Here is a 17,500-nt window from a genome sequence, read left to right as displayed (position 1 = left end):
TTTGACAGCCACAGGGAAGAAGGATCTCCTGTGGCGTTCTGTGCTGCATCTTGGTGGGACCAGTCTGTTGGGAGTGCAGAGACGGTTCACCAGACTGATTCCTGGGATGTCAGGACTGTCTTATGAAGAAAGGCTGGATAGACTTGGTTTATACTCTCTAGAATTTAGAAGATTGAGAGGGGATCTTATAGAAACTTACAAAATTCTTAAGGGGGTTGGACAGGCTAGATGCAGGAAGATTGTTCCCGATGTTGGGGAAGTCCAGGACAAGGGGTCACAGCTTAAGGATAAAGGGGGAAATCCTTTAAAACCGAGATGAGAAGAACTTTTTTCACGCAGAGAGTGGTGAATCTCTGGAACTCTCTGCCACAGAGGGTAGTTGAGGCCACAGTTCATTGGCTATATTTAAGAGGGAGTTAGATGTGGCCCTTGTGGCTAAGGGGATCAGGGGGTATGGAGAGAAGGCAGGTACGGGATACTGAGTTGGATGATCAGCCATGATCATATTGAATGGCGGTGCAGGCTCGAAGGGCCGAATGGCCTACTCCTGCACCTAGTTTCTATGTTGCTGAAGGTGCTCCTCAGGTTGACCAGTGTGTCATGGAGGGGGTGTGAAGCTGTGTTGTCCAGGAGGCACCGCAGTTTGAGGAGCATCCTCCTGTCCGAGATCGACCTCCTGTCCGAGACCACCTCCCGTCCGAGTCCGAGACCGACCTCCCGTCAGAGATTAACCTCCCGTCCGAGACCACCTCCCGTCAATCCAACATCAACTCCGCCCCCGGGACGGATCCGGCCTTCCCGATGAGTTTGTCGATCCTGTCGGGAGTCCGATTGGTAGAACATCTGCATCATCCCACTGCAGATGTTGAAGGAGCGGAGCACAGCCGTCTCTGTCCCTTCTTGTACAGGGGCCTCAGCGTTCCTGGACCCGTCCAGCTTACTGTCCCAGGCCGCTCCAAAGAATTTGAACCACACATCCACACCATTGACGGAGACGGGACACAGGGAATGTTCCTCTCCTCCTAAAGTCCACCAGCAACTCCTTAGCCTTGTCGGTGTTGAGCTGCAGGTGATTCAGCCCACACCGCTCAACAAAGTTGTTGTCTACACGTCTGTATTCAGTGTCATATACAGTTGTAATGTCAATATACTGGTGTAGCCACGTGAAGCTTCCTGTAGTGATGCTGCCTGAGCAACTGAGTCACTGCAACTCTCTCTGTCTTTGTTTCTCTCTTCCCCCCCCTCTCTCCGCCTGTCTCTCTGTCTCTCTCTCACTCCCTCTCTCCCTCCCCCTCTCACCTCTCTCCCCCTCTCCGTATGTCTCTCTCTCTGTCTCTATATGTATATATATATCCCCCTCCCCCTCCCCCCCCCCCCTCTCTCTCCCTCTCTCTCTCTGTCTGTCTCTCTCTCCCCCTCTCACCTCTCCCCCCTTCTCCGTATGTCTCTCTCTCTCTCTCTCTATATGTATATCCCCCTCTCTCTCTCCCCCCTCCCCCCCCTCTCCACGGGTTCTGCCCTCACCCTCCCCCCCCCCCCTCTCTCTCCCCTCTCTCTCTGTCTCTCTCTCCCCTCTCTCTCTCCCCTCTCTCTGTCTCTCTCTCTCCCCTCTCTCTCTCTCTGTCTCTCCCTCTCTCTCTCTCTCTCTCTCTCTCTCTCTCTCCCTCTCTCTCTCTCTCTCTCTATATATATATCCCCCTCTCTCTCTCTCTCTCCCTCCCCCTCTCTCTGTCTGTCTCTCTCTCCCCCTCTCTCTATCTCTCTGTCTCTCTGTCTCTATCTATCTCTCTCTATATCCCTCTCTCTCTCCCCCCCCCCTCTCTCTCTCTCTGTCTCTCTCTCTCTCCTCTATCTCTCTCTCTCTCTCTCTCTCTCTATATATATATCCCCCTCTCTCTCTCTCCCCCTCCCCCCCTCTCTCTCTCTCTCTCTCTCCCCCTCTCTCTCTGTCTCTCTCTCTCTCTCTCTCTCTCTCTCTCCCCCTCTCTCTCTCCCTCCCCCTCTCTCTCTCACGGTTCTTGCCCTCACCCTCCCTGTGCCCACAGGAGCCCGATGGTGACGGGCACGTCGGTGCTGGGGGTGAAGTTTGATGGGGGGGTGATCCTCGCCGCCGACATGCTGGGCTCGTACGGATCCATGGCGCGCTTCCGCAACGTCCCGCGGCTGATGAAGGTGAACGAGGCGACGATCCTGGGGGCATCGGGCGACTACGCTGACTACCAGCACCTCAAGCAGGCCATCGAGCAGATGATGTGAGTGTGTGTGGGGCGGAGACCAGGGGCCAGCCGTCTCTGTAGCCACAAGAGATGTTGCCTGACCCGCTGAGTTGAGGCATTTTATTTTGTGTCTGGCTTCGGGGGGGGGGGGGGGGGGGGGGGGGGAGACGGGCAGACTGTTGGATGGGGCGTCTGTTCATCGGTCGACCGCCATTTTGTTCCCCAGCATTGACGAAGACTTGCTCGGAGATGGCCACAGCTACAGCCCGAAGGCGATCCACTCCTGGCTGACCAGGGTCATGTATAACCGGTGAGTGAGAGGCCAGTGGAGATGGCGGAGAGGCCAAAATCTACCTCGTCTGACCCAGCGCCATCGCCTCTGTAACACGCAACGTGCTGGAGTATCTCCGTTCAGCTCGTGGATCCAAGGCCCAGGGAGGAGTCGCAGATGCTGGTTTAAACCCAAGATAGACCCCGGAAACGCTGGAGTAACTCAGCGGGTCGGGCAGCATCTCTGGAGATAAAAGAGAAGGTGATGTTTCGGGTCAGAAGGGTCTCGACACGAAACATCACCTCTTCTTGCTCTCCAGAGATGCTGCCCGACCGGCTGAGTTATGCCCCTGTCCCACTTGGGCAACCTGAACGGAAACCTCAGGAGACTTTGCGCCCCACACAAGGTTTCAGTGCGGTTCCCGGAGGTTTTTGTCAGTCTCTCTACCTGCTCCACTACCTGCAACCACCTGCAACCTCCGGGAACCGCACGGAAACCTTGGGTGGGGGCGCAAAGTCCCCAAAGGTTTCCGTTCAGGTTTCCTAAGTGGGACAACCTGGGGCATTACTCCAACTTTTTGTGTCTATAACCATATAACCATATAACAATTACAGCACGGAAACAGGCCATCTCGACCCTTCTAGTCCGTGCCGAACACATAATCTCCCCTAGTCCCATATACCTGCGCTCAGACCATAACCCTCCATTCCCTTCCCATCCATATAACTATCCAATTTATTTTTAAATGATAAAAACGAACCTGCCTCCACCACCTTCACTGGAAGCTCATTCCACACAGCCACCACTCTCTGAGTAAAGAAGTTCCCCCCTCATGTTACCCCTAAACTTCAGTCCCTTAATTCTCATGTCATGTCCCCTTGTTTGAATCTTCCCTACTCTCAGTGGGAAAAGCTTTCCCACGTCAACTCTGTCTATCCCTCTCATCATTTTAAAAACCTCTATCAAGTCCCCCCTTAACCTTCTGCGCTCCAAAGAATAAAGCCCTAACTTGTTCAACCTTTCTCTGTAACTTAGTTGCTGAAACCCAGGCAACATTCTAGTAAATCTCCTCTGTACTCTCCCTATTTTGTTGACATCCTTCCTATAATTAGGCGACCAAAATTGTACACCATACTCCAGAATTGGCCTCACCAATGCCGTGTGCAATTTTAACATTACATCCCAACTTCTATACTCTATATTCCGAGTCGTTGGGTATTTTAAAATCGGAGATCGATGGGTCCTGATTAGTACGGGCGTCTAAGGTGACGGGGAGAAGTCGGGAGGATGGGGTTGAAGGGGGGAAAAATAAGACCAGCATGATCGAATGGCAGCCATGATTCGATGGGCCAAATGGCCTAATTCTGCTCCTATACAGCGTGGGAACAGGCCCTTCGGCCCGACTTGCCCACGCCGACCAACATGTTCTTAGAATAAAGGGGAGGTCACTTAAGACTGAGGTGAGAAAAAAGATTGAAAAGACTGGGCTTGTATTCACTGGAGTTTAGAAGGATGAGGGGGGGAATCTTATAGAAACATATAAAATCATAAAAGGACTGGACAAGCTAGATGCAGGAAAAATGTTCCCAATTTTGGACGAGTCCAGAACCAGGGGGCCACAGTCTTAGAATAAAGGGGAGGTCATTTAAGACTGAGGTGAGAAAAAACTTTTTCACCCAGAGAGTTGTGAATTTGTGGAATTCCCTGCCACAGAGGGCAGTGCAGGCCAAATCACTGGATGGATTTAAGAGAAGAGTTAGATAGAGCTCTAGGGGCTGGTGGAGCCAAGGGATATGGGGAGAAGGCAGGCACGGGTTATTGATTGGGGACAATCAGCCATGATCACAATGAATGGTGGTGCTGTCTCGAAGGGCCGAATGGCCTCCTCCTACACCTATTTTCTATGTTTCTATGCCCCATCTACATTAGTCCCACCTGCCATATTGCGTTTGGCCCATATCCCTCCAAACCCGTCCTATCCATGCACCTGTCTGAATGTTTCTTGAATGTTGTGATAGTCCCGGCCTCAACTCTCTCTTCCTCCCTCTCTGCTTCTTTCCACAGGAGATCCCGGATGAATCCTCTGTGGAACACAGTCATCATCGGTGGAATAAACAATGGCGAGAGGTAACTCGATGAACTGGGAGAGGGGGGGGCAGGTCTGGAACGTGAGGATACATGGACGGAGCAGTCATTGTTTCAACCAAAAATAAAAAATCCTCTGAAAATTTCCCTCCAACCTCAATTGAAACATTAATGTGGAAACATTTGTGGAATTCCCTGCCACAGAGGGCAGTGGAGGCCAAATCACTAGGTGGATTTAAGAGAGAGTTAGATAGAGCTCTAGGGGCTGGTGGAGTCAAGGGATATGGGGAGAAGGCAGGCACGGGTTATTGATTGGGGACAATCAGCCATGATCACAATGAATGGCGGGGCTGGCTCGAAGGGCCGAATGGCCTCCTCCTACACCTATTTTCTATGATCTATTCTTCATTTTCCTTGATCTCCATTCCCATTGCCCTGTTTTCACACCTTCACACTTCCTTGTGCATCTATCTCCCTCCGACGCCAGTCTGAAGAAGTGTCTCGACCCGAAACGTCGCCCTCTCCTTCTCTCCAGAGATGCTGCCTCACCCGCTGAGTTACTCCAGCATTTTGTGACCATCTTCAATTTTAGTTTAGTTTAGTGTCACGTGTACCGAGGTACAGAGAAGAGCTTTTGTTACGAGCTAACCAGTCAGTGGAAAGACAATACATCATTATGAAGAAAGTCTTATGAAGACTTATATCTTATGAAGAAAGACTGGATAGACTTGGTTTATACTCTCTAGAATTTAGAAGATTGAGAGGGAATCTTATAGAAACTTACAAAATTCTTAAGGGGTTGGACAGGCTAGATGCAGGAAGATAGTTCCCGATGTTAGGGAAGTCCAGGACAAGGGGTCACAGCTTAAGGATAAAGGGGAAATCCTTTAAAACCGAGATGAGAAGAACTTTTTTCACACAGAGAGTGGTGAATCTCTGGAACTCTCTGCCACAGAGGGTAGTTGAGGCCACAGTTCATTGGCTATATTTAAGAGGGAGTTAGATGTGGCCCTTGTGGCTAAGGGGATCAGGGGGTATGGAGAGAAGGCAGGTACGGGATACTGAGTTGGATGATCAGCCATGATCATATTGAATGGCGGTGCAGGCTCGAAGGGCCGAATGGCCTCTACTCCTGCACCTAATTCTATGCTATTACAGTCGATCCATTTACAGTCTATAGATGCCTGATAAGGGAATAACGATTAGTGCAAGGTACAGCCAACAAAGTCCGATCAAGGATAGTCCGAGGGTCATCAAATAGGTAGACAGTGCAAGGTACACAGAATTGCTTCAGATTTACTAGAATGTTGCCTGGGTTTCAGCAACTAAGTTACAGAGAAAGGTTGAACAAGTTAGGGCTTTATTCTTTGGAGCGCAGAAGGTTAAGGGGGGACTTGATAGAGGTTTTTAAAATGATGAGAGGGATAGACAGAGTTGACGTGGAAAAGCTTTTCCCACTGAGAGTAGGGAAGATTCAAACAAGGGGACATGACATGAGAATTAAGGGACTGAAGTTTAGGGGTAACATGAGGGGGAACTTCTTTACTCAGAGAGTGGTAGCTGTGTGGAATGAGCTTCCAGTGAAGGTGGTGGAGGCAGGTTCGTTTTTATCATTTAAAAATAATTGGATAGTTATATGGATGGGAAGGGAATGGAGGGTTATGGTCTGAGCGCAGGTATATGGGACTAGGGGAGATTATGTGTTCGGCACGGACTAGAAGGGTCGAGATGGCCTGTTTCCGTGCTGTAATTGTTATATGGTTATATAAACTCAGCGGGTGCAGCAGCATCTATGTGGAGCGAAGGAAATAGGCGACGTTTCGGGACAAGACCCTTCTTCAGACTGATGGGGGTGGGGGGGGAGAAGGAAGGAAAAGGGGAGGAGGAGGAGCCCGAGGGCGGGGGGATAGGAGGGTGGGAGGAGACAGCTAGAGGGTTAAGGAAGGGGAGGAGACAGCAAGGGCTAGCAAAATTGGGAGAATTCAATGTTAATGCCATCCGGACGCAAGCAACCCAGGCGGAATATGAGGAGCTGTTCCTCCAATTTCTGCTGTTGCTCACTCTGGCAATGGAGGAGACCCAGGACAGAGAGGTCGGATTGGGAATGGGAGGGGGAGTTGAAGTGCTGAGCCACCGGGAGGTCAGGTTGGTTATTGCGGACTGTGAGCGGAGGTGTTCGGCGAAACGATCGCCCAACCTACGCTTAGTCTCCCCGATGTAAATCAGCTGACATCTAGAGCAGAGGATGCAGTAGATGAGGTTGGAGGAGATGCAGGTGAACCTTTGTCGCACCTGGAACGACTGCTTGGGTCCTTGAATGGAGTCGAGGGGGGAGGTGAAGGGACAGGTGTTGCATCTCTTGCGGTTGCAACGGAAAGTACCCGGGGAGGGGGTGGTGCGGGAGGGAAGGGAAGAACTGACAAGGTAGACAGTGCATCTACATCAGGAGGTGCAACTCCAGATCCAACAAGATCACGGGGGACCCCTTCCACCCCAGTAACGGACTGTTCCAGCTGCTACGGTCAGGCAAACGCCTCCATTGCCATGCTGTGAGAACGGAGAGAATGATGTGTGTTTTTTTTTAATCGCTGTATTTTTTTCCCTTTTTCCTTCCGCCCACAACATGTAATATGTAAAAGAATATGTGATTCTGTTTGTAGTTTGTTTGTTAGCTCTAGGGGCCAGTGGAATCGAGGGATATGGGGAGAAGGCAGGCATGGGTTATTGATTGGGGACGATCAGCCCTGATCACAATGAATGGCGGTGCTGGCTCGAAGGGCCAAATGGCCTCCTCCTGCACCTATTTTCTATGTTTCTAACTCTTATAACCATATAACAATTACAGCACGGAAACAGGCCATCTCGGCCCTACAAGTCCATGCCGAACACATTTTTTTCCCCTTAGTCCCACCTGCCTGCACTCATACCATAACCCTCCATTCCCTTCTCATCCATATGCCTATCCAATTTATTTTTAAATGATACCAATGAACCTGCCTCCACCACTTCCACTGGGAGCTCATTCCACACCGCCACCACTCTCTGCGTAAAGAAGTTGCCCCTCATATTACCCCTAAACTTCTGTCCCTTAACTCTTGCAGCTTCCTGGGTTACGTAGACAAGCTGGGAGTTGCCTACGAGGCTCCGACAGTGGCCACGGGATTTGGCGCCTACCTTGCGCAGGTAAGTCCCCCGATATTCAGTTCCGCCGCGACCAATTTCACCGTGCCGCCCTCCGCCCCTCGCACTGACGGCTTCTGCTTTCCACCCAAACAGCCCCTGATGAGGCAGGTAGCGGAAAACAACGCTGTCATCTCTAAAGACGAAGCCCGCCAGTTGATCGAACGCTGCCTGAAGGTCCTGTATTACCGAGACGCAAGGTCCTACAACCGGGTACGTGAAGAAGCCCCATGATCGGTTTAGTTTATTGTCACGTGTACCTCTTGTCAACAAAAATAGAGAGCGTACAGAGGAGATTTACTAGAATGTTGCCTGGGTTTCAGCAACTAAGTTACAGAGAAAGGTTGAACAAGTTAGGTCTTTATTCCCTGGAGCGCAGAAGGTTAAGGGGGGACTTGATAGAGGTCTTTTAAAATGATGAGAGGGATAGACAGAGTTGACGTGGAAAAGCTTTTCCCACTGAGAGTAGGGAAGATTCAAACAAGGGGACATGACTTGAGAATTAAGGGACTGAAGTTTAGGGGTAACATGAGGGGGAACTTCTTTACTCAGAGAGTGGTGGCTGCGTGGAATGAGCTTCCAGTGAAGGTGGTGGAGGCAGGTTCGTTTTTATCATTTAAAAATAAATTGGATAGTTATATGGATGGGAAGGGAATGGAGGGTTATGGTCTGAGCGCAGGTATATGGGACTAGGGGAGATTATGGGTTAGGCACGGACTAGAAGGGTCGAGATGGCCTGTTTCCGTGGTGTAATTGTTATATGGTTATATGGTGTACCGAGGGAGTTGAGTTTAGTTTAGAGATACAGTGCGGGAACAGAACCTTCGGCCCACCGAGTCCGCGCCGACCAGCGATCCCCGCACACTAACACAACCTTCCGCACACTAGGAACAATTTACACATACACCAAGCCAATGAACCTGCAAACCTGTATGTTTGGAGTGTAGCTGGGACATGTTGGCCAGTGTGGGCAACTTAGTCATAGAGTGATACAGTGTGGAAACGGGCCCTTTGGCCCTGCGAGTTCACGCCAACCAGCGATCACACCGCACACTAGCACGATCGACCCGACACACACGGGACAATTCACAATGTTCCCAAACCTGCCCGTGTGGGAGGGAACCAGAGAACCTGGAGAAAACCCACGTGGTCCCATAAACTACAGGCAGCACCCGTAGTTAGGGTGGAACCCGGGTCTCTGACGCTGTGAGGCAGCGACTCTACCGCTGCGCCACCTTTGTGGTCAGATAAATCTTTCCTCTATACCGCGCTGTCATGCCTGACCATTCCCTCCGCAGATGCTGCCGGACGGGCTGATTTACTCCGGCTCTTGGTGTTGTGCGGGGCCGTTATAAGCCGCCGTCTCTGTTCTTTTGTCTTGCAGTACCAACTGGCGACGGTGACAGCGGCGGGCGTGGAAATCGAGGGGCCGCTAACGTCCGAGACCAACTGGGATATCGCTCACATGATCAGGTGACCAGGCTGCGGGGGGGGGGGCGAGGACAACAGGGGCGTGGGTTGGGACCTGTGTCGTTGCCGCAGCTTCTCATTTACACGCCAATGGGCCATCAAAGTGCTCGCATCATCAGGTCAGGCCGCATTTGGAGAACCAACCGTGAGCAAATATGGGCCCCGTATCTGAGGAAGGACCAGGACTAGAATCAGGCCATTCGGCCCATCAAGTGTATTCAAGATTCAAGAGTTTATTGTCATGTGTTTATTGTTCTATATTCATGCCGACTATATTCTGTTGTGCTGAAGCAAAGCAGTGAAGTGCAGGGGAAAAAAAAGTGCAGGGTAGATTGGAAGATCTGGAAGTATTCAAGATTCAAGAGAGTTTATTGTCATGTGTCCCAGATAGGACAATGAAATTCTTGCTTTGCTTCAGCACAACAGAACATTGTAGGCATCAATGAATACAGAACGGATCAGTGTGTCCATATACCATCATATATATATATATATGTGTGTGTATATATATATATATATATATATGTGTGTGTGTATATATATATATATATATATATATATATATATATATATGTGTGTGTGTGTATATATATATATATACACACACATACACAAACATGAATAAATAAACAGATAAAGTGCAAATAAACAGATAATGGGCAATTAATGTTCAGAGTTTTGTTTGAGTTGAGTTTAATAGCCCGGTGGCTGTGGGGAAGGAGCTATTCCTGAACCTGGTCGTTGCAGTCTTCAGGCTCCTGTACCTTCTACCTGAAGGTAGCGGGGAGATGAGTGTGTGGCCATGATGGTGTGGGTCTTTGATGATGCTGCCAGCCTTTTTGAGGCAGCGACTGCAATAGATCCCCTCGATGGTAGGGAGGTCAGAGCCGATGATGGATTAGGCAGCGTTTATAACTATCTGCAGTCTTTTCCGCTCCTGGGGGCTCAAGTTGCCGAACCAAGCCACGATGCAACTGGTCAGCATGCTCTCTACTGTGCACCTGTAGAAGTTCGAGAGAGTCCTCCTCGGCTCTCAGCACAACAGGATATAGTAGGCATAAATAAATACAGAACAGATCAGTGTGACCATATAGCATTGAATATATATATTCAATCATGGCTGATCTATCTCTCCCTCCTAACCCCATTCTCCTGCCTTCTCACCGTAAACCCTCACACCCGTGTCTGGCTCTGGCTGAGCTTCAGCTGGTTCTGGAGAGGATCCAGAGGAGGTTTACAAGAACGATCCCAGGAATGAGGGGTTACGAAGGAACTGCAGACGCAGAAGGAACAATCGATGGTAGACAAAAATGCTGGAGAAACTCAGCGGGTGAGGCAGCATCTGTGGAGCGAAGGAATGGGTGACGTTTCGGGCCGAGACCCTTCTTCAGACGCCGGCCAGAGAGTTGGGTTTGATCCTGACCCCATGTGCTGTCTGTGGAGTGTACACGTGGGCATTATATTCTGGGTCATGGCAGTGATGGCCACATTTAGATTCGAGATACAGAGCCCTTCAGCCCACCAGGTCTGTGCTGACCTGTGATCCCCCCCCCACGCACTAACACTATCTTACACACCAAGGATCATTTACAATTTTACCAAAGCCAATTAGCCTACAAACCCAGGGTTTCAGCCCGAAACGGTGCCTATTTCCTTCGCTCCATAGATGCTGCCGCACCCGCTGAGTTTCTCCAGCACTTTTGTCTACCTTCGATTTTCCAGTATCTGTATGTAGTTCCTTCTTAAACAACAGCCAACAAACCCGTACGTCTTTGGAGTGTGGGAGGGAACCGGGGCTGCCACAGAGTTGCTGCCTCACGGCGCCAGAGACCCGGGTTCGATCCTGACCACGGGTGCTGTCTGTACAGAGTTTGCACGTTCCCCCTGGGACTGTGTGTGTTTTCTCCAGGTGTTTCAGTTTCCTCCCAAAGACATGCAGGTTTATTAGTTACCGGTGGGCGGCGCGGCTCTGGCCAGCAGCGGCCTCTGCAGTCTGTCCGCGTTTTATTATTTTTCTGTCTGTGTTTTAATGTAGTTTTTGTTATTTTTTCTTGGGTGTGTGTGTGTGGGGGGTGGGGGGGGGGAAACTTTTTAAATCTCTCCCTGCACTGGAGACCCGACCTTATCTCGTCGGGTTTCCGTTGTCGTTGGGGCCGCAACGAGGAGCGGCCTCCAACAGGAAGAAGCCAGGGACTCTGGTGCTACAACTCACGGTCGCCGTCGCGGGGCTGGCCGAGTCCGGAACGGGTGGAGCGGTGGAGGAGCGCTGCTGTTGCTGCTGCTGCTGCGGCCCGACCGGAGAGTCGGAGGCTCCAACGACAGGTCTGTGGACGGCGGCACCGGGAGCCCGCGGCTCCCTGGAGGGAGACCGCTTTTCAGGGCTCTCGCAACGGCGACTTCCCCCCCGCCCGAGTTGCAGGGTCGAAGAGCTCCTGGAGCGGGGCCTGACACCACTGCCCCGCGCGGCTTGGAATGGCCGCGGGACTCTGCGAGCGCACGCCGGGGGCTCTAACACCAAGACCCGGTGTGCGACCTCGCACCACCCGGCGTGGCTTTAATGGCCGCGGGACAATTGCCATCTCCAGCCGGGGGCTTTGACTTTGACTGTGACATCGGGGGGGGGGGGGAGAGTGCAGTGGAGAGATAAGTTTTTTTGGCCTTCCATCACAGCGATGTGATGGATGTTTATGTAAATTATGTTGTGTCTTGGGTCTATGTGTTTGTAATGTATGGCTGCAGAAACGGCATTTCGTTTGGACCTCAAGGGGTCCAAATGACAATAAATGTATCTTATCTTATCTTATCTTAAATTGTCCCCAGAGTGTGGGATAGAACTAGTGCACAGGGTGATTACTGGTTGGCGGGGTCAGCGTGGGCTGAAAGGCCTGTTTCCCCGCTGCATCTCCAAACTAAAACTATACTTGCCTCTTAACGTTGCTGCTGCTTATGACTGACTGAACTTTTTTGTTATTTCAGTGGGTTTGAGTAGAAGAGCTCGGAATGTACAGCAGAGGGCGATGAAGCAACACAAGCTGAACCTCTCCACACGTTACACCAAGAGCCATCATTGTGCCTCTTGGATTCTGTCGGTTTGCTTTCATGCTTATAATGGGGGTGGGGGCAGGAAATAGGGGTGGTGTTAATGTATGCAAAATTAAAGAATTATTTGCAAGGAATGTTTAGTATTGCCCTCAATTTTTTAAAAATAATAATATTTTTTATATATTTAATTTTGCAAAATGTTCTTTAGTTTAGAGAGAGAGCGTGGGAACAGGCCCTTTGGCTAGCAATGTTACAAAATTTTGAGATTTTAAAAATCAAGTCTGCAATTTATCCCATCAGATAAAGCATAACAATGTTTAATTTGACACCAAATTCACTTTCATATCTCAAGTATTAAAAAAGTTATGGCCATTTTCATACTCGGAAATTAGCATCTTGTTCCCTATTGATTTTCAATGGACATTACAAAAAAGCTGTGATCTTGGATAGTCAAAAGCCCATTTCGTAAGGAAAGATTAACACTTTTAAATAGCCTAAGTGTCCAAAGATTATTCACAAAGAATTCACAATATAACATGATTTTTATATCTAATTTACATTAATTTATAGGCCAAATGGAAGAATTTAGTGTTCAATTGCTGTAAATAAATGCCCATTTAAAATCGGCTTTTCTAGTGGGTTCATGTGAACGCGCTGGTTTAGAACGTTGACATCGCGCTGGATTAGTGCCCTCAAATGCCGAGAAAAATACTGCGGGATATAAAAAGCCCAAAATGAACTACTCGCTATAGATAACTTGATATATAGGGTTATATATATGCCCCATTTAATGTAAAAATAAGGTACATACCTTTAATTGTTTGCTTTATAAAACCCTGGGGTTGCGGAATGAGACAGTAATTTTAAAATTATTATAACTATTATTCGAGGCCTATAAAACTAATAATACCTTTTGCGACCGGGTCTTGCAGCGATTTTTCGTTAATGATTTACTAGGCTGAACATCTGCGATTAGTACAGCCTAGTAAAATCGCGTTTTAAACCCGCCCCCTCCAAACAGCGCCAAAATCGCGGACCTGGCTGTGGGCAGATTCCCAATGACGATTCAGGTAGGTTTTGTAACATACCTACTTTGGCCCACACCGACCAGCGATCCCGTAGACTAGCACTATCCTACACACAGGGGACAATTTACAGAAGCCAATTAACGGGCCCAGTGGTCGAGTTCTTTCCTTCATCTTTCATTCATTTCTCCTATTTACCACCTATATCTCTCGTTTTCATTTCCCTTGGTCACTGTCTGAAGGGTCTCGACCCGAAACGTCACCTATTCCTTCACTCCACAGATGCTGCCTGACCCGCTGAGATACTCCAGCTTTTTGTGTCTATCCTCGGTGTAAACCAGCATCTTTTGTTCCTTTAGTGCTAACGTACAGTGTAATCGCCTATCGGCACGGGCCGAGGGCCTCCGCGCTGTACCTCCAAAGTCTAAACGACACATTTTCACTGGACAATTTAGACAATATTAATGGAATTATTTCTTTAAAAATCTACCAATATCTGTCACCACCTTTTTAAATCTATGTCAACTAACTTGACCTACATTCCAAGGCAATTGAATTTTGTGTCAATTTCAAATCTGGCTGCATTGCTATTCATTTTAAAATTGTCATATTTTGATCACTCTTCCCCATTAAATCTCTTTGCTCTAAAACAGTGGTTCCCAACGCACAGGGGGGCAATTTGATTTTTAAGGGGGGCAATTGAGCGCGACTGAGAAGGTCTGGGTCCAAATTTTCGATTTATTTTTTTGGGGTAAGAAATTTTTTTTGGGGGGTAAAAAAGGTCTTTATTGTGTAGTTATTACATAATCACCGCTCCATCGCTCTTCATGCACGTCGCACCTTCAGCTGAAATGGAGTTCACTTTTTAAATGATAAGAATTATATATCACCACATGGGGGGGGCATCAGGATTTTAGAGGTGATTAGGTGGGGCATGGCCAAAAAAAGGTTGGGAACCACTGCTCTAAAATGACAAATTAAAATGGAGTGACAGAGAAACTTGCAGGGTCGTGTGCGAGGAGGTTATTATTTGTGTTTAGTTTTAGCTTGAAGCAGGACATCTGAAGATTCAAAGGTTGATATAGTAATTGTGCTGATACTGACTCCCACCAACCACGTAATGAATATCATCCATTCCTGAGGTTTTATTTTTCTGATGCCATTTAAACTTCACTTGGAGTTCAATCACTTCATTGTAACAGTAATTGGGAATGGGGAGCATTGGAACAAAAATTTGCCCTTGGTAAATATTAACTGTAATAAAATAATGTATGCATGTTGGTTGGTGCAATCAAAACAAAGATCTTTTTATCATTGTTGTGTTATGAATACCACAGAAAATATTATGTACTCTCAAGATCACATTCAATAGAATATTATTGATTAAATATATTGTAGGTACACAAAAATGCTGGAGAAATTCAGCAGGTGCAGCAGCATTTATGGAGCGAAGGAAATAGGCAACGTTTCGACCCGAAACGTTGCCTATTTCCTTTGGTTTTCGGCCCGAAACGTCGCCTAGATGCTGCTGCACCCTTCAGACTGCTTTTAAATATATATTGTTATCGGACTTTGCATTTCGGAAAAGTTCCAGCTGAGAGGACGTCAGCAAAATTCTGAAAATATTACTAAGAAATAGGTGCAGGAGGAGGCCATTCGGCCCTTCGAGTCAGCACAGCTGGGGAAGTATTGGAATATTGGGGGTGAAATGACTTCAGGATAGTTTGTTATGAAGGAAATGCTAACAGAATACTTATACAGCTGAGTGAGTATAATTTTATGGATGAGAAATTATGTTCAACCAATTAATGACTTATTTGACAAAGTAACTAGCATGTTAGATAACAAAGAAGCCAATGGATGTAGCATGTATTTGGTGTGTGAAGTGCCCCATAAAAGATTGCTGCATTAGATAAGCACCTGTGGACTTGAATGTAATAGGTTAAGTCCAGGGTGTCAGGTATATTATCAGTGCAGAGAGGCTAGGGGCAAGGCCAAATGTGCATCCAGAGTCAAGGTCTGGAATAGTACTAGGTGTGCAGTCAAAGCTGGGACAATGGGAGTGTCCAGCACTGGGAACCTAAGCAGGTAAGCAGCTATGATCAGGGTAGAATAGGGGCCCAGGTGCAAGGCTGGACTCGTGGTCAGGAATGAGAGAAGGTGTGCAACTGGAGTAGGGTCAGGAGTAGTACCATGTGGGCAGTGAGACCAAGGTTGGTCAACGTGGGCTAAGTGCTTGATTATAATCTGATTTCCATACATGAATACACTAAGATCACTCGTGTGCTGCACCTGTTGATCAGAGCCTGGCTCTATTGTGGAATGTAATTTAGCCTAACCTTATTCATAACTAATCCAATTTAAAGCATAAATGTTGCATTCAAGTGTAAGTTAACAGACTCGCTACAGTATGCACCAGATTGCACAATTTCAAGCTGAAAAATGCAAATGTTCCATACCATGGGAGGGGGGACCCACCACCCCCCTCGGTCTCTCGCAATTTCTCACCCCCAACTCTTACCCAATGTACTCCCCCTAGTACCAGCACCTATACCACTACATCTAGTACTACTACCCCAAATACTACCACCAATAGTACTGCTACCACTAGTGCTACCACTAGTACTACCACCAATAGTACTACTACCCCTAGTACTAGCACCAATAGTACTGCTACCCCTAGTACTACCACCAATAGTACTACTGCCCCTAGTACTATCACCAATAACCAATAGCACCAGCACCAATACATCTAGTACTACTACCCCATGTACCACATCTAGTTCTACTACCCCTAGTACTAGCACCAATACCACTACATCTAGTACTACTACCCCTAGTACCACACCAATACCACTACATCTAGTACTACTAGCACCAATAGTACTGCTACCACTAGTACTACCTATAGTACTACTACCCCTAGTACTAGCACCAATAGTACTACCACCCCTAGTACTTCCACCAATAGTACTACCACCCCTAGTACTTCCACCAATAGTACTGCAACCCCTAGAACTACCAATAGTACTACTACCCCTAGTGCCAGCACCAATAGTACTGCTACCGCTAGTACTAGCACCAATAGTACTACCACCCCTAGTACTTCCACCAATAGTACTGCGACCCTAGAACTACAAATAGTACTACTACCCCTAGTACCAGCACCAATACCACTGCATCTAGTACTACCACCCCTAGAACTACCAATAGTACTACTGCCCCTAGTATTAGCACCAATACCACTGCATCTAGTACTACTACCACCCCTAGAACTACCAACAGTACTACTGCCCCTAGTACTAGCACCAATACCACTGCATCTAGTACTACCACCCCTAGAACTACCAACAGTACTACTGCCCCTAGTACTAGCACCAATACCACTACCCCTTGTACTAGCACCAATACCACTACCTGTAGTACTAGCACCAATACCACTACCCCTAGTACTAGCACCAATACCACTACCCCTAGTACTAGCACCAATACCACCTGTAGTACCACCAATACCACTACCTGTAGTACTAGCACCAATACCACTACTACCCCTAGTACTAGCACCAATACCACCACTACCCCTAGTACTAGCACCAATAATACTACTACCCCTAGTACTATCACCAATACCACTACCTGTAGTACTAGCACCAATACTACTACCCCTAGTACTATCACCAATACCACTACCCCTAGTACTATCACCAATAATACTACTACCCCTAGTACTATCACCAATACCACTACCTGTAGTACTAGCACCAATACTACTACCCCTAGTACTATCACCAATACCACTACCCCTAGTAGTATCACCAATAATACTACTACCCCTAGTACTAGCACCAATACCACTACCCCTAGTACTAGCACCAATACCACTACCCCTAGTACCAGCACCAATACCACTACCCGTAGTACTAGCACCAATACCACTACCCCTAGTACTAGCACCAATACCACTACCTCTAGTACTACCACCAATACCACTACCCCTAGTATTATCACCAATACCACTACCTGTAGTACTATCACCAATACCACTACCTGTAGTACTATCACCAATACCACTACCTGTAGTACTAGCACCAATACTACTACCCCTAATACTAGCACCAATACTACTACCCCTAATACTAGCACCAATACCACTACCCCTAGTACTAGCACCAATACCACTACTACCCCTAGTACCAGCACCAATAGTACTA

The 17,500-nt window shown here is 48.0% G+C and overlaps 2 protein-coding genes across 2 annotated transcripts in view; both read left to right on the top strand.

Moving 5' to 3' along the window:
• psmb4 (proteasome 20S subunit beta 4) overlaps window positions 1-12,398 on the top strand; it is a 16,552-nt gene extending 4,154 nt beyond the window's left edge. Inside the window, exons 2-8 of the mRNA XM_055665463.1 lie at window positions 2,046-2,252; window positions 2,443-2,526; window positions 4,552-4,614; window positions 7,674-7,755; window positions 7,849-7,965; window positions 9,137-9,225; window positions 12,199-12,398. Of these exons, the coding sequence (XP_055521438.1) occupies window positions 2,046-2,252; window positions 2,443-2,526; window positions 4,552-4,614; window positions 7,674-7,755; window positions 7,849-7,965; window positions 9,137-9,225; window positions 12,199-12,211 (655 nt within the window). The 3' untranslated portion in view covers window positions 12,212-12,398. The remainder of the gene's footprint in view (window positions 1-2,045; window positions 2,253-2,442; window positions 2,527-4,551; window positions 4,615-7,673; window positions 7,756-7,848; window positions 7,966-9,136; window positions 9,226-12,198) is intronic.
• A 2,400-nt stretch (window positions 12,399-14,798) lies between these two features.
• LOC129715598 (mucin-2-like) overlaps window positions 14,799-17,500 on the top strand; it is a 7,589-nt gene continuing 4,887 nt past the window's right edge. The window contains 3 exon segments of the mRNA XM_055665478.1: window positions 14,799-16,128; window positions 16,131-16,782; window positions 16,815-17,287. Coding sequence (XP_055521453.1) covers window positions 15,732-16,128; window positions 16,131-16,782; window positions 16,815-17,287 — 1,522 coding nt within the window. The 5' untranslated portion in view covers window positions 14,799-15,731.

Source organism: Leucoraja erinacea, unplaced genomic scaffold (assembly GCF_028641065.1).
Source record: "Leucoraja erinacea ecotype New England unplaced genomic scaffold, Leri_hhj_1 Leri_126S, whole genome shotgun sequence".
NCBI lineage: Eukaryota > Metazoa > Chordata > Chondrichthyes > Rajiformes > Rajidae > Leucoraja > Leucoraja erinaceus.
This window is presented reverse-complemented; position numbering and strand designations above follow the sequence as displayed.